Raw genomic sequence first — 25,460 nt, 5'->3', positions numbered from 1 at the left:
ATCAAGGCTATCACAGGCCCTCCTGGATTCAAGAAAGTGAAGAAATAAACTCCACTTCTTGCTGAAGGAGTGTTGAGATCAAATAACAGAAGAGGTATTGTTATGACCATCTTTGAAAAATACAATCTGCTAGATCCCTTAAGGCAAAATTAATCCCTTTCTTGTATGTTCTGTAAGATTTCCTTTAGTCCTTTTTTTTTCTTTCTTTTAACATTGATTTCCACCTCTGGGCTGAGAATTATTTTGCAGGGAAAGGTATCTCAATCTATATGCACAAAACATTGGGTAAATGGAATAAAATTATATGACTAAAACATATAATTATTTAAAAATTATATATAAATGTTTTATGATTAAATTTATTATATATATATTTTAACCAACCCATATATGAAATCCAGATACTGTGGGGAATCTGCAAAATTTTTATATAAAATCTACTAAACATTGATTAGTTTATATGTTTGTCTCTTCTTGAACTAGATTAAACTAGATTGAACTAGATTGACACCTGAACTAAATTAGGTGTCAGTGGGCCTGAGTACTTAGCTTGACAATCTTTAGATCCCTAAAATCTAGCAGATTAAATCATGCATAACAGATGCTCAATATAATTTGGCTTGGTTTGGTTATAAATTTTATTTAAAAATGTAATCTCTACCATTCATTTATACATTCAACAAATATTGATCAGGTACTGATTATGTTGCAAACACAATGGTTTTGGGCAGGGATAAAATGGTGAGCAAAAACAGTTTGCAGCTTAGTGGGGTAGACAGATATTGATTATAGAATCACCCTAAGGATGTAAACTTTCAATTGTGATAAGCACTTTGTATTAGTTTCCTAGGGCTGCCGTAACAGAATACCACAAACAAGTGGTTTAAAAAATAAATAGTTATTGTTTCACAGTTCTGGAGGCTAGAAGTCTAAAATCAAGGTGTCAGGAGGGTTGGCTCCTTCTGAGGGATGTGAGAGAAAGATCTGTTCTGGGTCTCTCTCCTTGGCTTGTAGATGGACGTCTTCTCCCTGTGTCTCTTCACATCATCTTTCCTCTATGAGTGTTTCAGTATCCAAATCCCCCTTTTTATAAGGACTCCCATCATATTGGATTTGGGGGCACCCTAGTGACCCCATTTTAACTTAATTACTTCTGTAAATACCTTGTCTCCAAATAAGGTCACACTGAGTTACTGGGGTTAAGACTTCATCATATGAATTTGGGGGTGTCACAATTCAACCCTTAACATTTCTCAAAGGAAAAGTCTGTAGCACTATGAGAACTCATAAGAAGGGGTTTGAGGTAGTTAGAGTGGCTGAAGAAGGCTTCCTTAAGGAAGTAAAGCTGAGTGGAGACCTGAGGATGAATGGGCATTTACTAGAAAAAGAGGAAAGAGAAGAAGATTGTTAGCCACAGAAATCTTTTGGTGAGGGAGAGCATGATGAGTACAAGCAGCTGAAAGAAGGCTAGCAAAGCTGGGGCAGAACAGTGATGTGATCTCCATAATGTAAAAATATTATGGAGAAAATCTTAGGCCTACAATGATGTCATTTTTCTCTGAGAAGATTATGTTTGCTTCTGTCAGGTGGCTGTGGTTACCAGCAATCCCAGATGAACATAATCCAATCAGGGCTAGAGATGATTCCTAAGCCTACTTTGGTCCTTTTGATCATTGATTTATTTCCAGTTTACCCTACTTCTAAGATATACCTGTTTAGGGTCCTAACCCAAAGCCTGGGCATTTATTAAACCCTCCTGAACAGGAGGTTGGGGTACGTGTCCTACACTCCAGATTTTGTCCCTCTAACTTCATGAATCTATCAAAAATTCTGTTGAAATTCTTTGCCTCCCCTGTAATCAGTAGATAACCTAGGTGTGGCTCCAAATGCCAAGTTCACCTGCCTGGGCTTTCTTTTTCTCTTAGCAGAAGATTTCTTTCAAATGACCCGTTTCACTATTACACCAAATGGCTGCTTGTGGAGAATCAATGGTCAAGAAGTCAGATGAATGCTGGTAGAATAAAAAGGAAACGACATTAATCGAGCACAATGATTATGATAACTAGCAGCAGAATGCTGAAAATGAAAAGAGATGGATAGATGGAGAAACATTACGGGGTAGAATTGGCAGAACTTGGAATGGATTGGATGTGGAGAATGAGAGAGAGAGAGGTGCCACAGACGACTCTTAGATTTCTAGCTTGAGCAACTGGATGGATGAGATGTCATTCATTGAGACATCCCATCCATCCCATGTGAAGAGAACTGACACAATTTGGGGCAAGGATCACAAGTTTCAATTTGTATCTGTTGATTCTGAGGTGCTTTGAGACATTTAAAAAGGTACATCAATTAAACATCTATATGCATGAGCTCAAAAAAGAGATCTGAGTGGGAGATGTAAGTTTTTGCATCACCATGGATGTGGAAGATAGACCAGGATGGAGGCTTAAGAAGCCCCAACATTTGATTGTCCTTCTTTGCAAGGGTGAAAGACAGAAAGAGGCAATGGCCAGAGATGTATGGCAAAAAACAGAAAATGAAGGAAATTTAGTGTTTCAAGAAGAAAGGTTAGTTAACAGTATTGAATGCTGCTGAAAATTCGAGTGTGATAATTAAATATAGATGGCGTTCTTAAATTTAAGTTGCTAGTGGTGAGGCATTAATCACTGCAACCTATATAAAGCTATTTAGGAGGGCAACGCTATAAAGCTTTGAGAAGACAATATACAAAAACGTTGTTATAATCTCAAAGTAGGGAAGGATTTCTTAAGCAGGACACCAAATGCATTAACAATAATGTAAAAGATTCTTAAATGTGACTACATTAAAATAGATTCTCATCATTAAAGATACCATATAGTTTAAAAAGCAAGCCACAGAATGGAAGAAGATATTTGCAACATTTAAAAATGACAGACCCTGTACTCAGATCTCTGAATAGCTCAAATGATCGATAGAAGAAAAAACAGACAACTCAACCGAAAATGGGCAAGACAGACACTTTACAAGAGAGGAGATGGAAATAGGTAATCAATATATGAAAAAGTGTTCAATCTCTTTATTAATAACTATTTATTTATGTAAATTAAATCTATACTCCTCCTCACCTTACCCAACCACTACTATGTTTAAAAGTTTGAGAACACCAAACGCTGGCAGCAAAGAACGAACTCTCAGAAGCTGCTGGTAGGAAAACACATTAGTATAAAATTTTGAAACAGTTTGGCATAATAAAGGTGAAGATACATAAACCTTTGACCAGGGATTCCACTTCTGTGCGTAAAACCCTAGAGAAAAATCATGCACATGTGTGCCAGGACACATGTACAGAAATGTTCTTTGCAGCATTGTTAATTAACCCAGGCCATCAATTCACAATATACACATATATCAAACCATTACGCTGTATACCTTAAATTTATACAATTTATATATCGATTAGATCTCAATAAAACTGGAAAAAATAATATTCTCAGGACAGAAACAACTCAAATGTCCTTCAACAGTAAAACAGTTAAATAGTCTGTGAGATTTCACATAATGAAGAATCATACAGTAATGAAAGTGGATTTTATGCGAGATCATATGGATGGATCTCATCAGCATATTATTGAGTTAAAGAAACATCTGCAAAAATAATACACAAGTGTGATTCTAATTATCTGATTCAAAAGCAGACAAAATTAAATTATATTGCCTAGGGAGGTATACCTAAGTGGTAAAAATATAAAGAAGCAAAGATTGGTTATCACAAAAGTCAGAACGTTTACCTCTAGGTGAAAGTTTGGGGATTGTAACCGGGGAGGAGTTTGGGGGAGACATAGGAGATTAGCAATGTTCTACTTTTTGATCAGAGTGGCTATATGGGTGTTCGCTTTCTAATTATTCTGTAAACAGTACACATGGTTTATGATTGTTCTGTATGAAAGTTATATCTCATCATACAAAAGTAAAAAAAAAGGAAAAACCAAAACTTCCTTGAAAATTATACCACTTAATGTTGAGTTAATCCCATTATTTTTGCAAATGGTATTTTCCTGTAGTGATTGAGTAAAGCAGTGTAATGACTGAGGCTATGACCACACATGATGTTGCATTTAGCCAGAAAAATTCCCTGTATTTGTGGAATCAGATAAAAATTTGAAAAAAATTGCTTTGATTCCTAGGTGGGATCATTAAATGCATGCTTCCTTGCCAAGAGGAATTTCCAAGTTAATGTATATGAAGCTAGAGAAGGTAAGACAATACTGAATAACATGAGATGTTGTTCTAATTCTTTGACTTCTTCCTCCTTACATTTTTTTTCTTTTATTTTTAACATCGTTATTGGAGTATAATTGCTTTACAATGGTGTGTTAGTTTCTGCTTTATAACAAACTGAATCAGCTTTACATATACATATATCCCCATATCCCCTCCCTCTTGCATCTCCCTCCCACCCTCCCTATCCCACCTCTCTAGGTGGTCACAAAGCACCGAGCTGATCTCCCTGTGCTATGCAGCTGCTTCCCACTAGCTATCTATTTTACATTTGGTAGTGTATATATGTCCATGCCACTCTCTCACTTCTTCCCAGCTTACACTTCCCCCTCCCCGTGTCCTCAAGTCCATTCTCTACATCTGCATCTTTATTCCTGTCCTGCCCCTAGGTTCTTCAGAACCATTTTTTTTTAGATTCCATATATATGTGTTTGCATACAGTATTTGTTTTTCTTTCTGACTTACTTCACTCTATATGAGAGTCTCTAGGTCCATCCACCTCACTGCAAATAACTCAACTTCATTTCTTTTTATGGCTGAGTAATATTCCATTGCATACATGTACCACATCTTTATCCATTCATCTGTCAATGGACACTTAGGTTGCTTCCATGTCCTGGCTATTGTAAATAGAGCTATAGTGAACATTGTGGTACATGTCTCTCTCTCTTTTTTTAAATTATTTATTTATTTATTTTATGGCTGGGTTGGGTCTTTGTTTCTGTGCAAGGGCCTTCTCTAGTTGTGGCAAGCGAGGGCCACTCTTCATCGCAGTGCACGGGCCTTTCACTATCGTGGCCTCTCTTGTTGCGGAGCACAGGCTTCAGACGCACAGGCTCAGTAGTTGTGGCTCACAGGCCCAGTTGCTCCGTGGCATGTGGGATCTTCCCAGACCAGGGCTCAAACCTGTGTCCCCTGCATTGGCAGGCGGACTCCCAACCACTGCACCACCAGAGAAGCCCCTACATGTCTCTTTTTGAATTATGGTTTTCTCAGTGTATATGCCCAGTAGTGGGATTGCTGGGTCGTATAGTAGTCCTATTTTTAGTTTTTTAAAGAACCTGCATACTGTTTTCCATAGTGGCTATATCAATTTACCTTCCTACCAACAGTGCAAGAGGGTTCCCTTTTCTCTACACCCTCTCCAGCATTTACTGTTTATAGATTTTTCGATGAAAAATCGGCCATTCTGACCGGTGTGAGGTGATACCTCATTGTAGTTTTGATTTGCATTTCTCTAATGATTAGTGATGTTGAGCATCCTTTCATTTGTTTGTTGGCAACTCCTTAGATTTTAAAAAGAAAAAAAATTTTAAAGATGCACTGTTAGATTTCATTAAAAACCTCAACTATCTAAATTTAATTTAATGCAAATATATTACTATCCGTGTTTTCTTTAAAAGAGTTAACAAGGTCTTTTAATTTGGTCCAGATGGCACCAGTTTTTCAGGTGCTCTATGCTCATCCTGTATTAGGATATAAGAAAGTGTGTGTAACATGGGGTTTACTTCCAATATCTTAGATATCCGAGTGACTAAATTTGCACGTGGAAGAAGCATTAATTTGGCCCTTTCTTATAGAGGACGACAAGCCTTGAAATCCATTGGCCTGGAAGATCAGGTACCTTGTTAATGCATTTTCCTTATAGAAAATAATATCTGCTGTTTTTCAACAACTGCACGGTCTTGATTTCTCCTAGTTCAAAGCACCACTTAATGCCAAAAAAACCTCTGCATGAGAGCTCATTTTACAAAGGTTTTCAAACTTCTAAATTTCACAACAGGGTGAACATTTCACACTTGAGGCACCTGGGGGGACCAGAGCAGGTTGTGGGGCAGGCAGATACTGTATCAGATGGGAACTCGATCATCACTTCTGACACTGGGCTCTCAACAGTATCGTGAACCTCTGCCTACAGAAGTGTGATCTGAGATGGCATCCAGGGTGAGAGGAGGCAGGCGAACTCTGTTCTTTTGACTACTTAGGTCCATAATCTCTTATCCACAACTCTGTACTCCAGAAGTTCTGGGACTAGAAAGCTTTTTCATCACCCGCTCAGCAGCAAACTTGACCTGATGTGAGGCTCTTTATAGGCTTTTTAAAAAAAATCTCATTTCGTGTGAATGTGTTTTACTAAAGAAATATTGTGTTAGGGGTGGTGCCCTAGACTCCTCTGTGTGTCATATAATAACCACATATGCACTACATTGCCTATCTAAAATTTGAAAACTTCTGAATTCTGAAACCAATGAGCTCTCAGTGTTTGGATTGTGTGCCTGTTGCAGATTTTCCTTATATGGATTCAATGTTGCCAAACTTCTCACTGTCATGTCTCTTGGAAATGTGAAGAGAAATAATATATTTTTATTGATAGCACTTTTGCAACAGTGTGTCTTTGAAATGATATATAAGTCAATATAACTGCCATTTGCATTTCCACATTTTTCTTAGGCATGTGTAGGAAAGCACTTTGCACTGGATTTCAGGAATCCTGGGATTTACTCCTCATGCATTACTCTCTTTTGTGTTCATGAGAAAAATAACTTAATCTCTCTGACAATGAACCATTTCTTCGCTTGTAATATTTGCTTTAGACCAAATAAACTTGATGTCTATTCTAAAATCTAAAGGTTAAAAAAAACCTAAAAAGTAAAATTTGCAGGAACATAGTTTTTATTGATTTTCTACCATACTGTGTTCTCATGGACCTTTACATTTTTTGATTTTTGGAAAATACTTGAATAAGCACATTTTAAAATCGATATCTATCTTATTTGCATGATGCCACATTATGGAAATTGAAATTGATATTTCTGATTTTATTTCAGATTGTATCCCAAGGTATCCCCATGAGAGCAAGAATGATTCACTCTCTTTCAGGAAAAAAGTCTGCAATTCCCTATGGGACAAAGTCACAGGTAGGTTTAACTGGAGATACTTTTCTTGTAAAATGGTAATAACTGAGTCTAATGTCTGGAACCTGCTACTTTCTTGTTGGCCCTGCCTTTCTTCTCTAACCCTATCTTTGACATTGCTTGCCTGTTTAGAATGCAAGAACATATACTAGTTAATTCATATGAGATGCTTAGAAAGGGCCCAGTCCCTAATAACCATTCAATAATGGTTATTATTGTTATTGCTATTAGGCTGTTTTATGCCTCTATGCTTCACTCATACTGGCCTGGGATGCCCTTTCCCTCCCATCTCCTTTCAACTAGATAGAGATTACCATGTATTTATTGTTAAGCATACTATGCAAGAACAACACTATGCAAACTTAAGTTTTATGATGCTATTGCCTCCCCCTGACTCTCTTGCCTCAAATTATTATTATTCTAGTTGTAATAGTTATAATGGAATTTATAGAATGAACTGGAAATGCTTTCAGCATTGTATAATTTCTCAAACAGAGGGCAGATGATGATGTAGTGTTTAAGAAAGAAAATCCATTATCCTACTTTGTGTTTTTCTTCTTATCTTTGAAATAGTAATGTACAGAGTTGGGCAAAGTATTTTTATCTGATTATACTTTCTTTCTATGTTTATTTCTTTGAGAGAGAGAATGAATGTACCATAAATCTATCAACCATAGAAAAACCCCAGCTTACTTTATCCAGCAATGCCTCATTTTGCAGAGCCCAAGTGAGGTTCATATTCTTCTGAGTCTCTGATCCTCTGCAGAGCGTCCATTGTAGGTAGATCAGCACTTCTCAGACTCACCTGGGATCTTGTTAAAATACACAGTCTGATTCTGTAGGGCTGGGGTGGAGGCTGAGTTTCTGCAAACCAAATTCACCCAGGTGGTGTCCATGCTGCAGGTCCACAGACCACACTTTGGGTAGCAAGAAATAAAGCACATATGCTCATGGGAGTAAGGTCTTTGTGGATCTTGTGCTGATTAAAGAAGCTGAAGCACCTCATACTCATTAGGGTGGCTACTATCAAAAAATAAGTGTTGGTGAGGGTGTGGAAAAATAGGAACCTTGTACCCTGTGGGTGAGAATGTAAATTGGTGCATCTACTGTGGAAAACAGTGTGGTGGTTCCTCAAAAAATTAAAAATAGAACTACCGTATGATTCAGCAATTCCACTTCTAGGTATATATTCAAAAGAACTGAAAGCAGGGTCTGGCAGAGATATTTGAACACCCATGATCATAGCAGCATTATTCTCAGTAGTCAACAAGTAAAAGCAACCAAAATGTCCATTGATGGATGGATAAACAAAATGTGGTATATACTAATGTGAGATAATAGAAAAAATACATACAGGTCTCTGCACTGGTTCCTGACATAGGGCTCCTAAAACCCTTGTAATCTTCTAAGTGATAAAAACACTAGGAGCATCTTTTGTTCTAATATTTGGTCTTTGGTTCCTTACACAGAGTTTCTAAATCCCTTGGAATTTCCTGGGTGACAGCAGTGTCTTTCCAGGTAACTCTGGATGGACTCCTGGATGGGGGCTGGTCACCAGAAAGACCAACTCATGATTAGAAGCTTGGAACTTTCAGACACAACCCCCATTCTCCAGAGCGGGGAGAGGGGCTGGAAATGGAGTTAATTATCCATCATGCCTACATGATAAAACCTCCATAAAAAATCCCAAAAGTATGGGGTCCAGAGAGCTTCCAGGTTCATGAAGACATGGAGGTACTGGGAGAGTGGCACACCCAGAGATGGCAAATACATACTTTATCCTATGCACCTCTTCCATCTAGATGTTCATCTGTATCCTTTATCATATTCTTTTATAATAAACTGGTAAATGTAAGTAACCTGTTTCCCTGAATTCTGTGAGCCACTCTAGCAAATTGATTGAACTTGAAGAGGGGATCATGGCAACTTCTGATTTATAGCTGATTAGTCAGAAGCACAGGTGACAAACTGCATTTGCAATTGGCGCGTGAAGGAGAGGAATGGTCTTGTAGGGCTGAGCTTTTAACCTGTGGAATCTGACGCCATCTCCAAGTTAGTAGTGTCAGAATAAACTATAGGGTGCCCAGCTGGAGTTGCAGAGAATTGCTGGTTTGAGGAAAACTCCCACATGTATATGGTGTCAGAAGTGTGGTGTGTGTGGTAATAGTATGAGAGTAAAGGAGAGACACATGGAAGAGGTGTAGGTTTTCTATACAACATAAAAAGGAATACCATTCAGCCTTCAAAAAGAAGGAAGTTCTGATATTCTACAACATAGATAAAACTTAGATAAACTAAGCTAAATAAGCCAGTCATAAAATGTTAAGTACTATATAATTCTGCTTATGTAAGGTATCTAGAGTAGTTATATTCATAGAAAGAGAAAGTAGAATGGTGGTTGACAGGGCCTGGAGGAAGGGAGGAATGGGGAGCTATTATTTAATGGGGACAGAGTTTCAGGTTTACAAGATGAAGAGTTCTGTGGATGGATGGTTCTGATAGTAGCGCAACAATGTAAATGTATTTAATGCCATCGAACTGTATATTTAAAAATGGTTAAGATGGTAAATTTTGTGTGCGTTTAAAAAGTAATTGAAGGGCTTCCCTGGTGGCGCAGTGGTTGAGAGTCCGCCTGCCGATACAGGGGACACGGGTTCGTGCCCCCGTCCGGGAAGGTCCCACATGCCGCGGAGTGGCTGGGCCCGTGAGCCATGGCTGCTGAGCCTGCGCGTCCGGAGCCTGTGCTCCGCAACAGGAGAGGCCACAGCAGTGAGAGGCCCGCGTACCGCAAAAAAAAAAAGTAATTGAAAAGTAAAACATCCCAACGACTAAATGGGAATGAGGGGGTAGTGGGGAAGGACTAAAATTTTCTATTTAATGACTTTTTAGAAATAATAACCTGCTTATTTTGGCATTATGAAAACTTAGGTACAGAATCTTAATACATGAGCCTGGCAGGGGAAGGAAGGGAAAGAAAGTCCACTGACCATCCATAGTCAGATAAATGTCTTCAGATAATTAATATGTCCTGTTTAATTGGCCCCAAATTGAGCTTGGTGCTATAAGAAAGAAAAGAATTGCCTCTTCTTGATAGGCAAGTAAGATTTACACATGCAAGTCAAGTATAAACTATACTAACTAAATGTATCTTTTCTGGAAGCAATAATTGTCCTCCTGTGCTATGCTAGCCATGCCTGTGCTAGTTGCTGAGCAACAGGAGAGGAGCTTGCAACCTGGGGAGGACAGATAGTAATCAAGTTCTTGTGAAAAGAACTCACCCGAGTGATGGCAGGGGCACTCAGCTATATGGTTCAGAGAGGGAGGAAAGCTTTCATTTTCAGAGAAGAGAAGGTGAGGCTTGAAACAGACATTTTGTTTAAATCTTAGATTGGCAGCGAAATAGCACTGTTCCAATCAAATGACAGTCTATCTATGGAGGGACGTTGGGTGAGACCAAATTTCTAAACAATGTAAATTTTTAAGTGTCACGTGTGTCCAGTGATGAGAAAACTTGCAAAGAATCTCACAGCAATCAGCAGCTTTAGATGCATTGACTCCAACCACCTTGGAGAAAGAAACAGGCTGCATGATCACATGAGGTCAGCAGCAAGGGAGAAACAAGACAGGTTTCCTTACAGACAACAGCCAGCGAGCATGGTGTAGGAGGCCCTCAGAGGAGTGCTGGTAATACTGCTGAGTTGCACTCTTTCTTTTTGCTAAAATGAGAGCGACTCGTAATAGTCATCCCACCTTTCTCTTGGATTAACATTGTGCTGAGGAGGTCCAATTCAGCATATCCATCCCTTCCCCAGAGATTTAACCAATAAAGTATGAATAGGTCAAGGAGTAAGATATGGTTCAAAAATAACAGGGAAGCTAGATGAAAAGAGTGACTTGGACTTGAGGCTAAAATTGACTTCCTTACCCTCACAGAGAAAGAAAGAGAGAGAGAGAGAGAGAGAGAGAGAGAGAGAGAGAGGAGCAGTTTTATCACCAATGACTCCCCAGGAAGTTGAAAGTGTTGGTGGGAGTTCTCATTTCAGGGCCTTCAATATGGAAGGAGGAAATGATCCTTCCCCATCAATCTTGCCATTTCTCAATTCTTAACAATTGAGTTAATGCTAAATTTATAGCTTTGCATCACTGTCTTTATACTGGAGTCGAACATGGGGTCTCCTTATCTTTTAAGAACTATATAAAATTGCTTTGAATTGGTCGATTCCACAGACTGTGGAAGTGCAAAGCCATCCCCATGACCCCAGGATTCCTTCAAATGCTCAGGGAGCCTACCTACTGTCCTATGGACTTCTTGGTGTCCACTCCCTCTCCTCTAGTATTGGCTGTGTACCATGATGGCCACACATGAAACTCACCATTTTCACCATTTTCCATACAGAAAGCACTCATTCAAAATACACATGAATATGCTGAAGACTTGGGGGTCATGGAAGGTCCAACTTGCACAGGACACAGCAAACAATTTATAAATTTCTAGTGTGTACAGTTTGACCTCTGAAATCCTTTCTATACCCCCTTCTCTGAGCCTCCCTCCCCCAGCTGTTATTTCTCTGCCCTTTCTCCCTTGTGGTGACTGTCTTACTGGTTCTTCCCATTTCCCTCCCCAGTTGCCAAATACCAAAATACTCTCCAATATACAGAGCGGGTCAGAGTTCCTCCAATTCTTCTTGCTAAACTCCTATACTCAAAATATAGAAATGGTGCCCCCTTACTAGAACGTTCTCATTTGAAGGCTTTCAGGACTAGAATGTAAACATTTTTTCCTAGCATATTTGAAAAAGTCAGCACTGCAACTATTGTCTTACGAATCTCCAAAGGAGATTATCCTACTTATTTTAGGTTTGGTTACAAGGGCCACTTTATAGCTCTTGACTTGTTTGTTCTTATTCTTACTTATTCTTCAAAAGATAAGCCTTTTAGAATATGTATTGGAGAAGTGAAGCTTGATGTGACTCTAACTTTTGGTTATAATAAGATACTGCTCAAAGATATGGAGTAGATTAGACCAGGACTCTCCCTGGCCTTCCTGCAGGACCGACATGTCTGTTGGTTCCCAGATTATTAGTTCCCAGATTATCTCAACTAAGCCTGAAAGGAATCAAGTGTAAGGGAAAGAATATTTTCCTCACATTAATAAGCCTTTATAATTTGAATGTTTCCTAATATACTTTGAATAACAAGTGTGGTTTCTATGGAAATGCAATGATTAATAATGTAGAAGACTCGAAAACAACCATGAGGCAGAGAATGAAGACATCCCTGTTAATTTTAATTTATAGCAAAGACACAGGAAGCTCCTCCTCAGTCACTGCTTCTGTATCATGACCAAGTTATTTTTACACCATGTATAGATTTAGCTGTTAATTTTAAATGCCTCTATTTGAATGAGGTGAAGATTAATAAATTACCATATTTGTGTTAAATGTTGTAATGTCCCATAATTTGGAAAATTATATGCTTTAAAATTTTAAAGCAATAGACTTGCCCTGAATTGCAAGACTGCATTATGACTTTCATGAGCTCTAGATAGGCACTTTTGCCTTTGTGAGACCCTTTCTCTATAAAACAATAAATATTGAAAATTAGATTGTATGACTGCATTGATATAAAGATTATATTAATCTTGAATATAATCCAGACTGGATTCATTCTTATATATACTCATTATATTTATTTTTCTTCTGATTTTAAAATAAACTAAAATTAAAATATTTTCATGAATCCCTGAAAATATCATGGGCCCTATGCACTGTTCTGACCGTGTCTCATGGAACAGTTGGCCCTATGAAGTCAGAAACAACCAACACATGTCCCAGCTGGGTTCCACCTACTCCTAGCAACCCTCACCCCACCACAACCACACCACACACACACATAGCCTTTCACACCGAAATGAAGGCTTTCAAAGTAGTTTCTTTGGGAAATAGTACATTTATTCTAGTAGTGCTGTCATTTCTGAAGTTTTTTACACAGCTCGATTTATAGACCTAAGATGAATATATGAGATTTATGTTTGATTGTTAAAACTATCTTAGTGAAACTAATGTTTTTGCTACCAGAAAAAGGTTTGTTTTTTATAGTATCGAAACTAAGTTTAAACGTGAACATTGTATAACATGTATTTGATTAAAGTGTTTATAGAAAAAAATTACTTAGTTAAATGGTTATAAAACTGAGCTTGCAACCTTCTGCTAAATGATTAATATTTCCTATTGCTGAGTGAATAAAATAGAAGCATATTTGTCCATTCTTCAGAAACAAACAGTATCTATTATATTTTTCTTGCAGTATATTCTTTCTATAAGCAGAGAAAATCTAAACAAGGATCTATTGACTGGTAAGTGCAGTGCTTTATTCACCAGTTGTCACTTTCTGTAAAGCACATAAGACTAATGATTGTCACATGATTTACTGAGATTTGTTTACTATTCCTTTTTGGGGGGGTTATTAAGAGCAAGACTATGTACAATACAAAGTGTTTCTTTAAAAGTAGAGGGCTTCCCTGGTGGCACAGTGGTTGAGAGTCTGCCTGCCGATGGAGGGGACACAGGTTCGTGCCCCGGTCCGCGAAGATCCCACATGCCGCCAAGCGGCTAGGCCCGTTAGCCATGGACGCTGAGCCTGCGCGTCCGGAGCCTGTGCTCTGCAACGGGAGAGGCCACAACAGTGAGAGGCCCACGTACCGCAAAAAAAAAAAAAAAAAAGTAGTGGTGATGCATCTTCCAGCATCTCTTTTTCATTTTATCAGTGGTCTAAATAAAAATCATTTGTTTAGCGTGTATTGAATTCCTATTGTTTTCTAGGCACTGGATTGAATGAGTGCTCACTCCTCAGTGAAGAACTCATGGTCTAGTGGAACAACAGATATACAGATGTAACAATTTTCAAAGAGACAATTAGATTTTCTTATCAGAAAGATGAAAAGCAATAGTGTGAAGGCTGATAGAGGGCTGCAGATTTTAGAGTATTATGATAATCCCTGTGTGCAAAAACAAGGCCCTGGGCTAAAGCTATAGCCAAGTGGTTGGGGGGAGGTATAGATTCAAGATATTTGTAGGAGACAAAACAGATTCAGGGTTTAGGAGGTTGAGAAAGAGGAAGGGGTGTATAAGCCTGAAGATGCTCATGTAACTAAAAAGACCTACCTATTAATTGAAAAGTCCCTGGATTGCAAATTAAATTTGTAGCTTGGATAATCAATCCAATCACATTCCATGTAGCCCTTTATCATAGTTTTTTCTCTTCTTCAGCATTTGTACTAAACAGATTCATTCCATGCAAAGCATGCCATTAGTATTTCTACTTTCTTTTAAATCAATCAATCCCTCAATGCGTTCCAGCAGCCTTGGATTTTTGGAGAGCAGAGGTTCCAATGATTTATCTGTGTTTCTCCTCAGTCCCCTACCCAGGGTGAGTTTGCAACATATCTGTTGAATTGAATTCAACTGGGAGGAGGAGTGATAGGGAAGGTCACTCTAGTTGATTCACCAGGTACTTAAGATATAGGGCTTAGTATTCTTATTTCTACTTCTTTACTTGTAGTTGTAAGACTGACTTTTGGATGAGTAGATAGGTGGGGGTGGGCTAGGTTGCTTGATATATTCATGTTGATCTTAAGAAAAGAAACTACAAAACAGATTTTTGAAAAAGTAGCATAGTGGACCTAAGATAATCTCTTAAGAGTATCCTATGAATTTATTGATAAAAATAATAGACAATATTCACTGATGCACCAGGCACTATGTTAATTGCTTTATATTGCATCAATTTGTATAACCCTCCAAACAACTCTGTGAAGTGGGAATTATTTTTACCTCAGTTTTATAGATGGTAAAGGAGGCTTGGAGAGCTCCACAGAGCAGCAGATTACACTGCTAATAAGTAGTAGAATCTGGATTTGAACTTGAGTTTGTCTATTCCGAAGTCCATGCTTTTAACTATTATGGTCACTGCCTCCAGTATTATATATAATATATGAAACACCTGCTAATAATAAGGAGATCCAATCTTGCATGCTCCCCTGTTTTTCATTAGGGGTGCACTGCACAGCATGCAATTTCATAAATGACATAAATATGTTGATAAAAAGAATGCTGAATCTCTTGACTCCTAAAGTTTGTTTGACATATAAAGTTCTTTTACACAGCTCTTATTCCTTTACATGGCATCAGATGTGTGAGCCACCCATTCCACAGATAAATGCTCATTCCTTCTAATAGAAGAGCCTCACCTCTGAAAGTACTGTAACTAAGTCACTTCCCTGAATCAGCTTTTCATGTAGGATTGTTTCATAGTTTACTATTTGGTGGGCTATTAATAATTGTTAAGTAAAACAAACAGAAAAAGTATATGTGGTCAGGTAAATTTAATAAACCCTTCATCAACTTAGTTTTAAAAGTCTTTTCTTACAGTACTTCTCAGGGCCTTTATTCTACTAGTCTGCAGTGTGGATTTTCTAGAGCAATGCTGTCTAAGATGTGACCACAAATGCCAGCCACATGTATAATTTAAAACTTTATATTAACCACATTAGAAAACCTAAAAAGAAATAGGTGAAATTAATTTTAATAGTATATTTAACCTAATATATCCAAAATATTATCATTTCAATGTACAATCAATGTAAGAAAGCTACTCATGAGACATTTTATTCTTTTTATTTTTTGGTACTAAGTTGTCAAAACCCAGTGGGTACATCACATCTCCATTCAGACCAGCTGCATTTCAAGCACTCTAGAGCAACATATATCTGGGGACCAGGACAGCACAGCCAGGAGGGTCAAAGTATGAGCATTTCTCTAATGACTGACCACAGAACAATTATTTTGGGGAGCATATCACAGGACTAGTGTTCCATGGAAAATTCTTTGGGATGTATTACTATACATCTAATTTGAAAATAAAATAAAATTTAATTTACAAAAAGGTTGATTCCACAAGCACATTTTGTGTTTGTATTGATAAAAGACACCCATAGTGGTTCAGGTAAACTCTGACTTCTCCAAGTTATTTGTCAAAAGGTTTCTTAAACATAGATCAGTCTTAGGCTTATCTCAGATTTCAATATTCTAAAGCTTCTAATCCCATGTCCAAGAATCTTAAAGTCTTCAGACCCCAAATCAAACTCAAGCAAAGCAGAACAAAAAAAAGACAAAACCTGAGATGAAAAGGAGAGATAAGTACAGAAGTCAGACTTCTGGATTATTTTTCCTAATTTTTTTACTTTGTATGATCTCAGGCAAATTGTCTTTCCCTCCAGGATCTTGGTTATTCCATTTATAAGATGAAGAGTTTTGAAATAAATCATCTCTGAGGTCTATTCCAGCTCTAACACCTGCATTCTGATTTGTAGCTTTAAGAACAATAAATAACCACTAATTATAGATCTCCTGCCCATGAGAACTAATAGGAACAAAAATAAATTTACTACTATGATAAGAACATAATTAATAATTCAGAAAACGAAATACACTATAGATTGTTAGCAGGCAAAGAAAGCACTAAAATAATTTGATTCTACTTATTAAGTTTCAAATCTTCTTACTCATTTTCCCCTAACTGTTGCAGTGTTTGATTACAAAAAGAATTAGTATCAATAATCTATATTTATGACAAATTGAGCTAGAAGTCTAGAGGACTTGCTAAAAAGAAATATAAAGTCAGACATAATATGAGAAAGGAAGTTTGATTGAATATTTCCGATCACAAATTAAGCCTTAAATTGGGGAAAACTTTTAAAATATGTGATGACAGCTTCTTTCCTAGGGTGCCAACAATTACAGTGATATAAGAATTTGCATAATGGAATTAGTTTTTTTTTTTTTTTGAGATGAGGATAGTTGATTTTTATTTATCTCTTTTGCTACCAAATTATCCTGGAACATTTGCCAAATAGTTGTCAAATTACCTTTTAACTAACTCATTTTTACATTGGTAAGAATAAGTATCTCTATCACACTGTTCTCAGAAAATGATTAATATTTCAATTTGATTAAGTGAAATAAGAATTGGAATTTCATTTCTATTAGTTGTCTTTCTTTGTTTCCTCAGCTGTTGAGAAATATCCCAATGCAAAGGTGCACTTTGGCCACAGGCTGTTGAAATGTAATCCTGAGGAAGGAACGATCACAGTGCTTGGGTAATCACCGGTTAGCCTTTTGACTTCAGAGGTGAAGGGTTGACGTGGAGAATTGTACCTGTAAACTTTGTTCTCTGACTCTTTTGAAAGAATTAAATGATAACTAACAGGGTAATTCAAATAGTTTCTAGAATCAAGTAATTTTATATTGAAAATAGGTCTTAGATGCCTTCTGAATACTAGCACCAGTGATTCTTCCTGATTCTACACTAGTACACTAGTAACCATACTCTGCTTCAAACACTCTCCTCCCTTGAAACAGATGACCCTCCGCTGCCCTGTCTCCTCCCCTCTTTCTGAATACTGTTTGTCTGCCTCCCCTTGGCCAACTCCATTTCCTCTAGAGTTCTAAACCTCATATCCCACTCGTGGGATATGTCATGGATTCACAGTTCATTCAACAACTACTTGTAAATTCACATTTCTATGATTAACATCTCCAGGCCAGGCCTTTTTCTTCATTCTCAATCCTTATTTCAATCTTAATCAATATTAATTTCCCATTAAACACCTTCACAACTACTTGCCATAATCTCAAACACATCTAAAACCTTGATCCTCTATTTGTCACCAAGCATCTCCCATTCCTGACTTCCCTAGTACTATTACCCAAATAATTAAAATCATCCTTGATGTAGCCCTTTCCATATTTTCTCCCACTAGACCTATAAACATGCACCAATCATTCATACTTTCTGTTTGCCTCAGAGCCTATGTCTTCCTTCTTCCTGAGCGCCACAATCCTTGGGCTCTCATCCCCACACATGCAGGCTACTACAGTCACCTTGTCCCCATTTCTTTCCCGTCTGCACTCTGGCTCCACTGCAATGTTTCCACTCCTAAGTAAGTTATCTTAAATTACTACTCTTTATACACCATCTCCCCAATGGAAAAAAATTGTTTTCTCCCATTTGCCAGAATAATGTATTTAAACCTTTTGTCTTAACATTCATTCTCTTCTCCTCCCTTCCCAATTGTATTCTTTTCTTAAATTCATCTTCTGATCCCCTCTGTTCAAGACAAATGTGTTGCTCCTAGAAGATTCTGGTCACATCCCTGTGGTTGTTCATACATTCCCTCCATTTGAAACACTTTGCTTTCTTTTCAAGGTTCTCTTCCTTCATGCAGGGAACTCAACTCTTAGTCATGCTTCTGTGGCCTAGCATGTCTTTGTTAATCAGTATGGTTGTGTGTTATCCTCATTCTCATAAGCAAACCCATGACTGGGACAATTGTTATCTTCATTTTATAGCTATCCACTCAAAGCTCTAAATCAGATAGGTAAAAGTGAGTAGTGGCCCCATTAAGTCACTACTTTTTATACCCAATAGAGGTACTTCATCATTTTCACCACTAGGCTTTTTTTTTTTTGATGATTTATTTTATTTTTCAGACATGAGAACGTTGCCAAAGATGTCACCTGTGACCTCATTGTAGGATGTGATGGAGCCTATTCCACTGTCAGAACTCACCTCATGAAGAAACCCCGCTTTGATTACAGTCAACAATACATTCCTCATGGGTTCATGGAATTGACTATTCCACCTAAGAATGGGGATGTAAGTCCTTTCCCTTTCTTTTCTTCTTTCTACAACTCTCCTCCTCCCCCTGCCCCGTATTAGTATAGAAGCATATTCTAGTGCAGTTTTTCTCATAGCATATCTTGATCAAGGCCACAAGTATTTTGTAATTAATAATAAATTGGATGTACAGGTATCTCTTTAATAATATCACTCTCACTCCCTTACCTTTTGATATGTTTTCTTGAATGGAAGAAAGGAGAGGAATTACAACTACCTTATTGGAAACACACAGGGGATTTGTCTTACACAATAATATCATTTTTCTATTATCTCTTGGGAGAAAAAAATTGGGTTGGGAATCAACTATGTATACTGACAATCCAGAGTTCTTATACTCATGATTAAATGCAAAAGTTATTAAATAAAGTGAACAGCAAGTTGTTTCAAAGAGATTTGCATTGCATGTTTCTCATTCCCTCCTTCCCATGTTAAACCGTATGTGGCCGGAGGGAAATATGTAGTATGTATATTGTGTATTGTCATAAACAAATAAATGTAGGAATTTAATAAGGAAAATTAAAACACCAACAGAAGCAATGAGGATCTTGGCTTATCAGTAATGAAAAGTAAACAGCATTAGTTAAATACTTGATTTGCATATAAAACATATATTTTTAAGGTACTGATTTAATCTATACTATTTGAAATTCAGACATCTATGAAATAGTTTGTCAGTTTGGGATAGTGGTATTATATACCACTTATATACTAAACTATCAGCCAGTCAAATCCATATTTTAACATTTCGTTGTCTTTCTATTTCTTCCTCCTGGTTAAACATGGATTTACTAATTCTTCAATGATATTTTATGGTCTTCAGGTGGGTCATATTCTAACGGCCCAGGATCTGATAATTCTGGATTATAGGATTCTGTTGAAAAATTGTCCCCAGTTTGAGTGGGATCATGCCTACTAGTGTAGATTTAAGATAGCCATTTATTTACAAGGTGTTCCTATTTAATAGTAATGATTGGTGGTTTATAGAAAGTTTTTACTCTTTTAAGAAATGCTGTTTTGACATAGTAATGTGACCAGACATGGGAATATTTTGACATGGCCCAAAAACAATTCTATGAAACTTTTTCTCCACTTCTTTCTTTCTTCCTTCCTTTCTTTTCTTTTTCCTTTTCTTCCTTCCTTTTTTCTTTTTCTAATGTAGCAGACATTTTCACTCCATCTCTGACAGGTGGAGTAGGAGGGAGAGATTGGATGAGTGACAGAGTTGGGTGAATATTAAGGGAGTGCTTTTGGGAATTATGTGGGAGCTTATCTTAAAGCTGTTTTTGCACAGCAAGCAAACTGTCTCGCTTAGACTTTATGTGTGGAGGGACTTGTAGTAAGAAGACTCATGGGAATTATGACAAATCTGACCTTGGGACCGCTGTTGCATAAGGATATCTATTGAGAGCGTGACTTGGAATAAAGAACCTGAAAATTTAAAGAGTTGTTTTCTAGGGTCATGAAATATGTATGAATATCAAAATGTTTTTGGTATCATATTTGCTTTATCAACACCATGTAGAATAGGTCAAAAGATAGCAAGAGGGAAGCAAGGAGGCTCACCTCTTCCAGGCTGGTGTCCTATTACCAGTAAGGCATCATGCTCATTTGTTCCCCCTCCACGTTGCTCAGCGTGCTCACCCTCACCAGCAGCCACTGTCCTTCACCGCTATCTAATCTACCAATCCCTTGTTTCAGCCATCCCAGACCCACAATCCTCTTACCCGACCAGTTTTTATTTCCTAAACTTCTACCTAGGCACCAAATCATTTTGTCTCTCTACCACTTGAGTTGTTGTTAAAGAGAAGTTTTTGGGAGCTTTTCATATGTATATATCTTGCCTATTCAACTGCTTTGTGAGATCTTTGGTGTCAAAGTGTTATTCACTTATTCATCTCTTTGTCTGTGTATTGGGCTTTCTTTGGGGCTCTGGGGTTAAAAAAGCCGGGAAGAAGCAGTTTCATCTCCTAAGACACAAATAACTATAAAAAAGTGTGAAAATGTTAGCTAGGAGACTAAGATGTACTTTCTGTCATCTTTTTACTACCATAAGACATATACATGGTAGGTGCTCTCTAAACATTTATAGAAAATAATACAAACTTAAAATAGTTGGGAAATGGATGGCATATTCTTATATATGTAATACCCCTGGGAACCTCAGTGGTTTGGGTCACTTGGGTCTTTGGGTCAATTCATGTGCCCAAGCCATACATACCTACTCAGGTGGCTATTGCCCTGTAGTGGCTTTGCTAAAGAGGGAGCATTTCTCTCTATTATTTATGTTGTAGTAAACAAGCAATAAGAGGCTTGTTTGTAAAATTTTGTTTTGTCCATGAAATTTAAACTTAGGATCTTTCTGTTTATACAAATAAGTACCCAAATAAGGTAAAAAATAAAGTAGAAAAATATTACACATATATACACACATCCACAGCTTATGTGTGTATATAATGTACATTTTATATATGTATGTATACATATTTGTGTATGTGTATATATGTGCGTGTGTCCGAAATAGAGGAGAGAGAGAAAATGAATATCTTACAGCATGTTCTCAAATCTTCAATTATACATGGTATCAAAAACTCACCTAAGCCTGAGTTTATAAAGACAGAACACAAAGTCTTTTCTAAGAAAACTTCTGCTTTACATAGCAATGGATGTGCACATCACCATGCATATGACACTGATTTAAATTGCTGTGGAAACAATTATAACATAAACAGAATCATCGTGTTTAATTTGTTAATGCAGATGTGCTACATTAATGCACTAATTATATATTCCTTTTTTCCCTGCAGTATGCCATGGAACCTAATTATCTACATATTTGGCCTAGAGATACCTTTATGATGATTGCACTTCCTAACATGGTAGTGTAAAATTTCTTATCAACTGTAATTTTGCATATATAATTAATGTTTTTCGTTACTTACTTTTATACTCTGTATGCATGAATGTAATCAACTTCATCATTGTTTAGTCTACTTAGTGATTATATCTGAAACTCTGGGGATACTGAGGAAAAACCTGAAGGAATCCAAACTATTTACTTTGGAGAGGATATTTAACATATATGAATGACTAATGGGGGTTTATGTGTGGTGGTACCTAACTGCCATCTTCCCCAAGACAACACAGGAAGAAATGGTCCCGAAATAAAGCCAAAGAGATTTAGGTTATATATTAGGAAGTATCTTTCATCCTTTAATATCTGTAGGACAACATTGGAAAAATCATTATCTCAAAAGAGCATGGCTGTTCTTTCATTAGAAAGAAACTTTTTTGCTATGTTAATATATAATATATACATATATATAGTTATTATTATCTATATTATCTATATAGATAATATAGACAGATATACCTATTGATATTTCTCTGGTTGGTCTTTTACTTTCTTTTTTTTTTTCTTCACTTATTAACAGTCCTAGGGTCTAATGCCTTAATATCATAACATCTTAAATGGAACAACAATAAAGAAAAAAAAGCGGAGAAATCAAATCCAACCAACCTATTAATAATCTAAGAAGTGTAATGTTTGCTTGGTGAAAATATCTTGAGTTTACAGTATAAAATTCTCCTGATAACCAAGAAGCTGGGGAGCACCTTGGGACTTGACGGAGCTTTTCCTTGGGAGTGAGGGAAGAAAGAGAGGCTGCCTTTCCTGTCTGCTTGGACATTCTTCCCAGAGGCCCCTGAGCCACAGCAAGCGGTCTGTGATTTAGGGGTCTGCCTTAGTGCCAGCATTGCCTGGCCCCCTGATCTCTCTCACACTGTTCCTCTTCTTCTCACAGAACAAATCTTTCACGTGTACTTTGTTCATGCCCTTTGAAGAGTTTGAGAAACTGCAAACTAGTAGTGATGTGCTGAATTTCTTCCAGAAGTACTTTCCGGATTCTATCCCTCTAATTGGAAAGTAAGTCTCAAGATGTGCAATTGTGCCTTTTGCCCCACTGGTTTGAGTTATTCAAAGTTCAAATAAAGGCTAATGCACTTATTTCCGTTTTTGTTAAGCATGACTAATCATGCAGTGACCTGGACAGGAAGCCTAGATTACAGCAAAAGTCCAAGAAGATCTTGTGCTGTGAACAGGAATTCTGAAAAAATCCAGGCCAGGCCAGTTTCCCTGGGAAAGACAAATCACCAATGTCCCTGGACCTTCTATGTACCCTGAGCAGGCGCTCAGTCCCCTTAGGGCTTGTCTGTGCTTCCTTCTGCCGGTGGGAACACAAATCTATATCAAGGCAGAAATAGCTGGCAACCTCAAGTCTCAAGTCCACCAGTTGCTAGCTGTATAAGCTTTCCTATGTCTCACGCCCCTCACAGTAAAATGGTGATAATAGTAGTACCTGCACCAAAGGGTTTTTGTGAGGAGTAAAGGGGATCATGCCTATAAATCATTCAGCACAGGGCCAGGCACATATAAAGTTCCCCCAAATTGATAGCTAATTGTATTAGCTGTCTGGATTATCAGTCTCAGCTCCTCTAGCCCATATCAACTTCCCCTTCATACGGACCTTGTCATTTGGTCTCACTCAGTGCCTCTCTCCCACTGTCACTCCGTCCTGGAATCCAGCTCACTTTCTATCTCCAGCGATGTCTTCATGGAGGCAGCACAATACTGCAGAAAGAGCAAGATTTTAATACTGCTCTTGTCCCTGACTTCCCTGAGTCTCAGATTTTTCATCATTAAAATAGACATCAGGTTACCTAACTTTTAGGGCTATTTTGAAAATTGAATGAGCTAATTATGTAAAAGGGATAGCCCACTGCCCACCCATAGCAAATCTATTAAAAATTGTCAGTTCTCATCCTTTCCTGCAGAAAAATTCAATTGCCTGAGTTGGCTTCTTCTCTGACTTTGAAGGGAAATCTCTGCACACCAAAATTTAGCCCTTAGCTACTTCAGAACTTGTTCTGTGGCTCTTTCTTGCCTCTCCAACTAGATTTAAGATCCTCTAGTGTATGTACTACTTCTCTACCTATAGCTTCCACAAAACCTCTGTAGATGCTTGAACAGATACTAGCTTGATTACAGTTGTTCATTTCCAAATACACATGGATTCACATTAACTTAATTTTGGTTTGTTGTGTGCTAATCAAATGCACAACTGCATCTCAAGTTTCTCCAAGGAAACCTAAAGCATTCCAACGTAGTTGAAAATTGTGTGATCTGTGTGCTTGATAATAAAATTTTCATGACATATAACACAGATAAATTTCAAGTTATTCAAATGCAGCTAAACTTGTTCTTTTTGGATGTGATTAAAACTGTTGCAAATTAAGAATATAAATAGAACAGTGGAATTTGGGAACTAGAAGAAACTTCAGTTCTCCCTCTCCTGTTTTCTTCCTGGCATTCTCACGTACTTTTCAATGAAATATTATGTTAACAAAGCCAGTAAATCTGAAAGAATTACACAATATTTAATACCCAGCTTAACATTTTTACATTTTTATTGTTTTTCTCTAAAGGCAAACCCTGGCACAAGATTTCTTTCTGTTGCCCGCCCAGCCCATGATATCTGTTAAGTGCTCTTCTTTTCACTTTAAATCACACTGTGTGTTGATGGGAGATGCAGCTCATGCCATAGTGCCCTTTTTTGGGCAGGGAATGAATGCGGTAAGTTCTTTTTCTGTAGGTAAGTCCCTTAAATTTCTCTGGGTCAGTCTCAACTAAAAAGTCTTAAATAAAAAATATGCTTAAAACTATCCTCACATAATCTCTGAGAAAACAGTCAACTCAAAAACCATACCAGCTATTTAACTAGATTGATCTCTAAATATAGTCAACTCTTGGATTACTTGATGCAGTAATTTACTGTATAAAAAAGCATAAGATAGTTTTCTGTTCAGTTAGAAAATGTATTGATGACTTGAAATTTGGAAACTTGACTATCAGCAATTCAAGACTTAACTTTTAAAGTGTATTTTTTCTAGAGATTATAATGTTAGTATCAAAAAAGAAAAATATCCCAAATTATCTTTTTTTCCCTCTGCTTTTTCATTCCAAAAGAAAAGAAAACACAATTGATAGAGTTAAATAAAATGATGAAACAGACTAGATGTTGAATACTAGCTGCTTTCATGGAAATTTTACCATTCTGGCTAAAAAATATTTCAGAAAATGAATAGTGTTCAAATATTGAACATTAATTTTAAGGAATTCTAAAATAATTGTCTAGACAAACAATTATTTTATGTGCATGTGTGTTTGATTACTATTAGTTTTATAACCATAGTCTTATATTGTTTTGGTGAATGGGATATAGTCCAAGAATAAAGAGCTTATGAATCTAATCAATTATATTTTGAGCAAAGTAGTCAAAAACATTTTGTTTTACAAAAACATAACAAGAGAGGTGGGATCAAGTTGGCAGAGTGGGAGGACCCTGAGTTCACCTCCTCCCACGAACACATCAAAACTACAGCTACACATAGAGAAACTCACTGTGAACAACCTGAAGACTAGCAGAATAGCTCTTCTACAACCAAGGCTGTAAAGAAAGAACCACATGGAGTCTGGTAGGAGGGGAG

At 37.3% G+C, this 25,460-nt stretch overlaps 1 protein-coding gene across 1 annotated transcript in view; it reads left to right on the top strand.

Annotated features, from left to right (window-relative positions):
• Positions 1 to 25,460, top strand: part of KMO (kynurenine 3-monooxygenase) — a 52,744-nt gene that overhangs the window by 14,867 nt on the left and 12,417 nt on the right. Inside the window, 9 exon segments of the mRNA XM_060142081.1 lie at positions 4,170 to 4,239; positions 5,786 to 5,883; positions 7,092 to 7,181; positions 13,485 to 13,533; positions 17,247 to 17,334; positions 18,728 to 18,893; positions 21,722 to 21,793; positions 22,718 to 22,839; positions 24,399 to 24,546. Coding sequence (XP_059998064.1) covers positions 4,170 to 4,239; positions 5,786 to 5,883; positions 7,092 to 7,181; positions 13,485 to 13,533; positions 17,247 to 17,334; positions 18,728 to 18,893; positions 21,722 to 21,793; positions 22,718 to 22,839; positions 24,399 to 24,546 — 903 coding nt within the window.

The sequence above is a fragment of the Lagenorhynchus albirostris genome, chromosome 2 (genome assembly GCF_949774975.1).
Source record: "Lagenorhynchus albirostris chromosome 2, mLagAlb1.1, whole genome shotgun sequence".
Classification (NCBI taxonomy): Eukaryota; Metazoa; Chordata; class Mammalia; order Artiodactyla; family Delphinidae; genus Lagenorhynchus; species Lagenorhynchus albirostris.
Note: the sequence above shows the minus strand (reverse complement) of the source record. Positions and strands in the feature narration are given on the sequence as shown.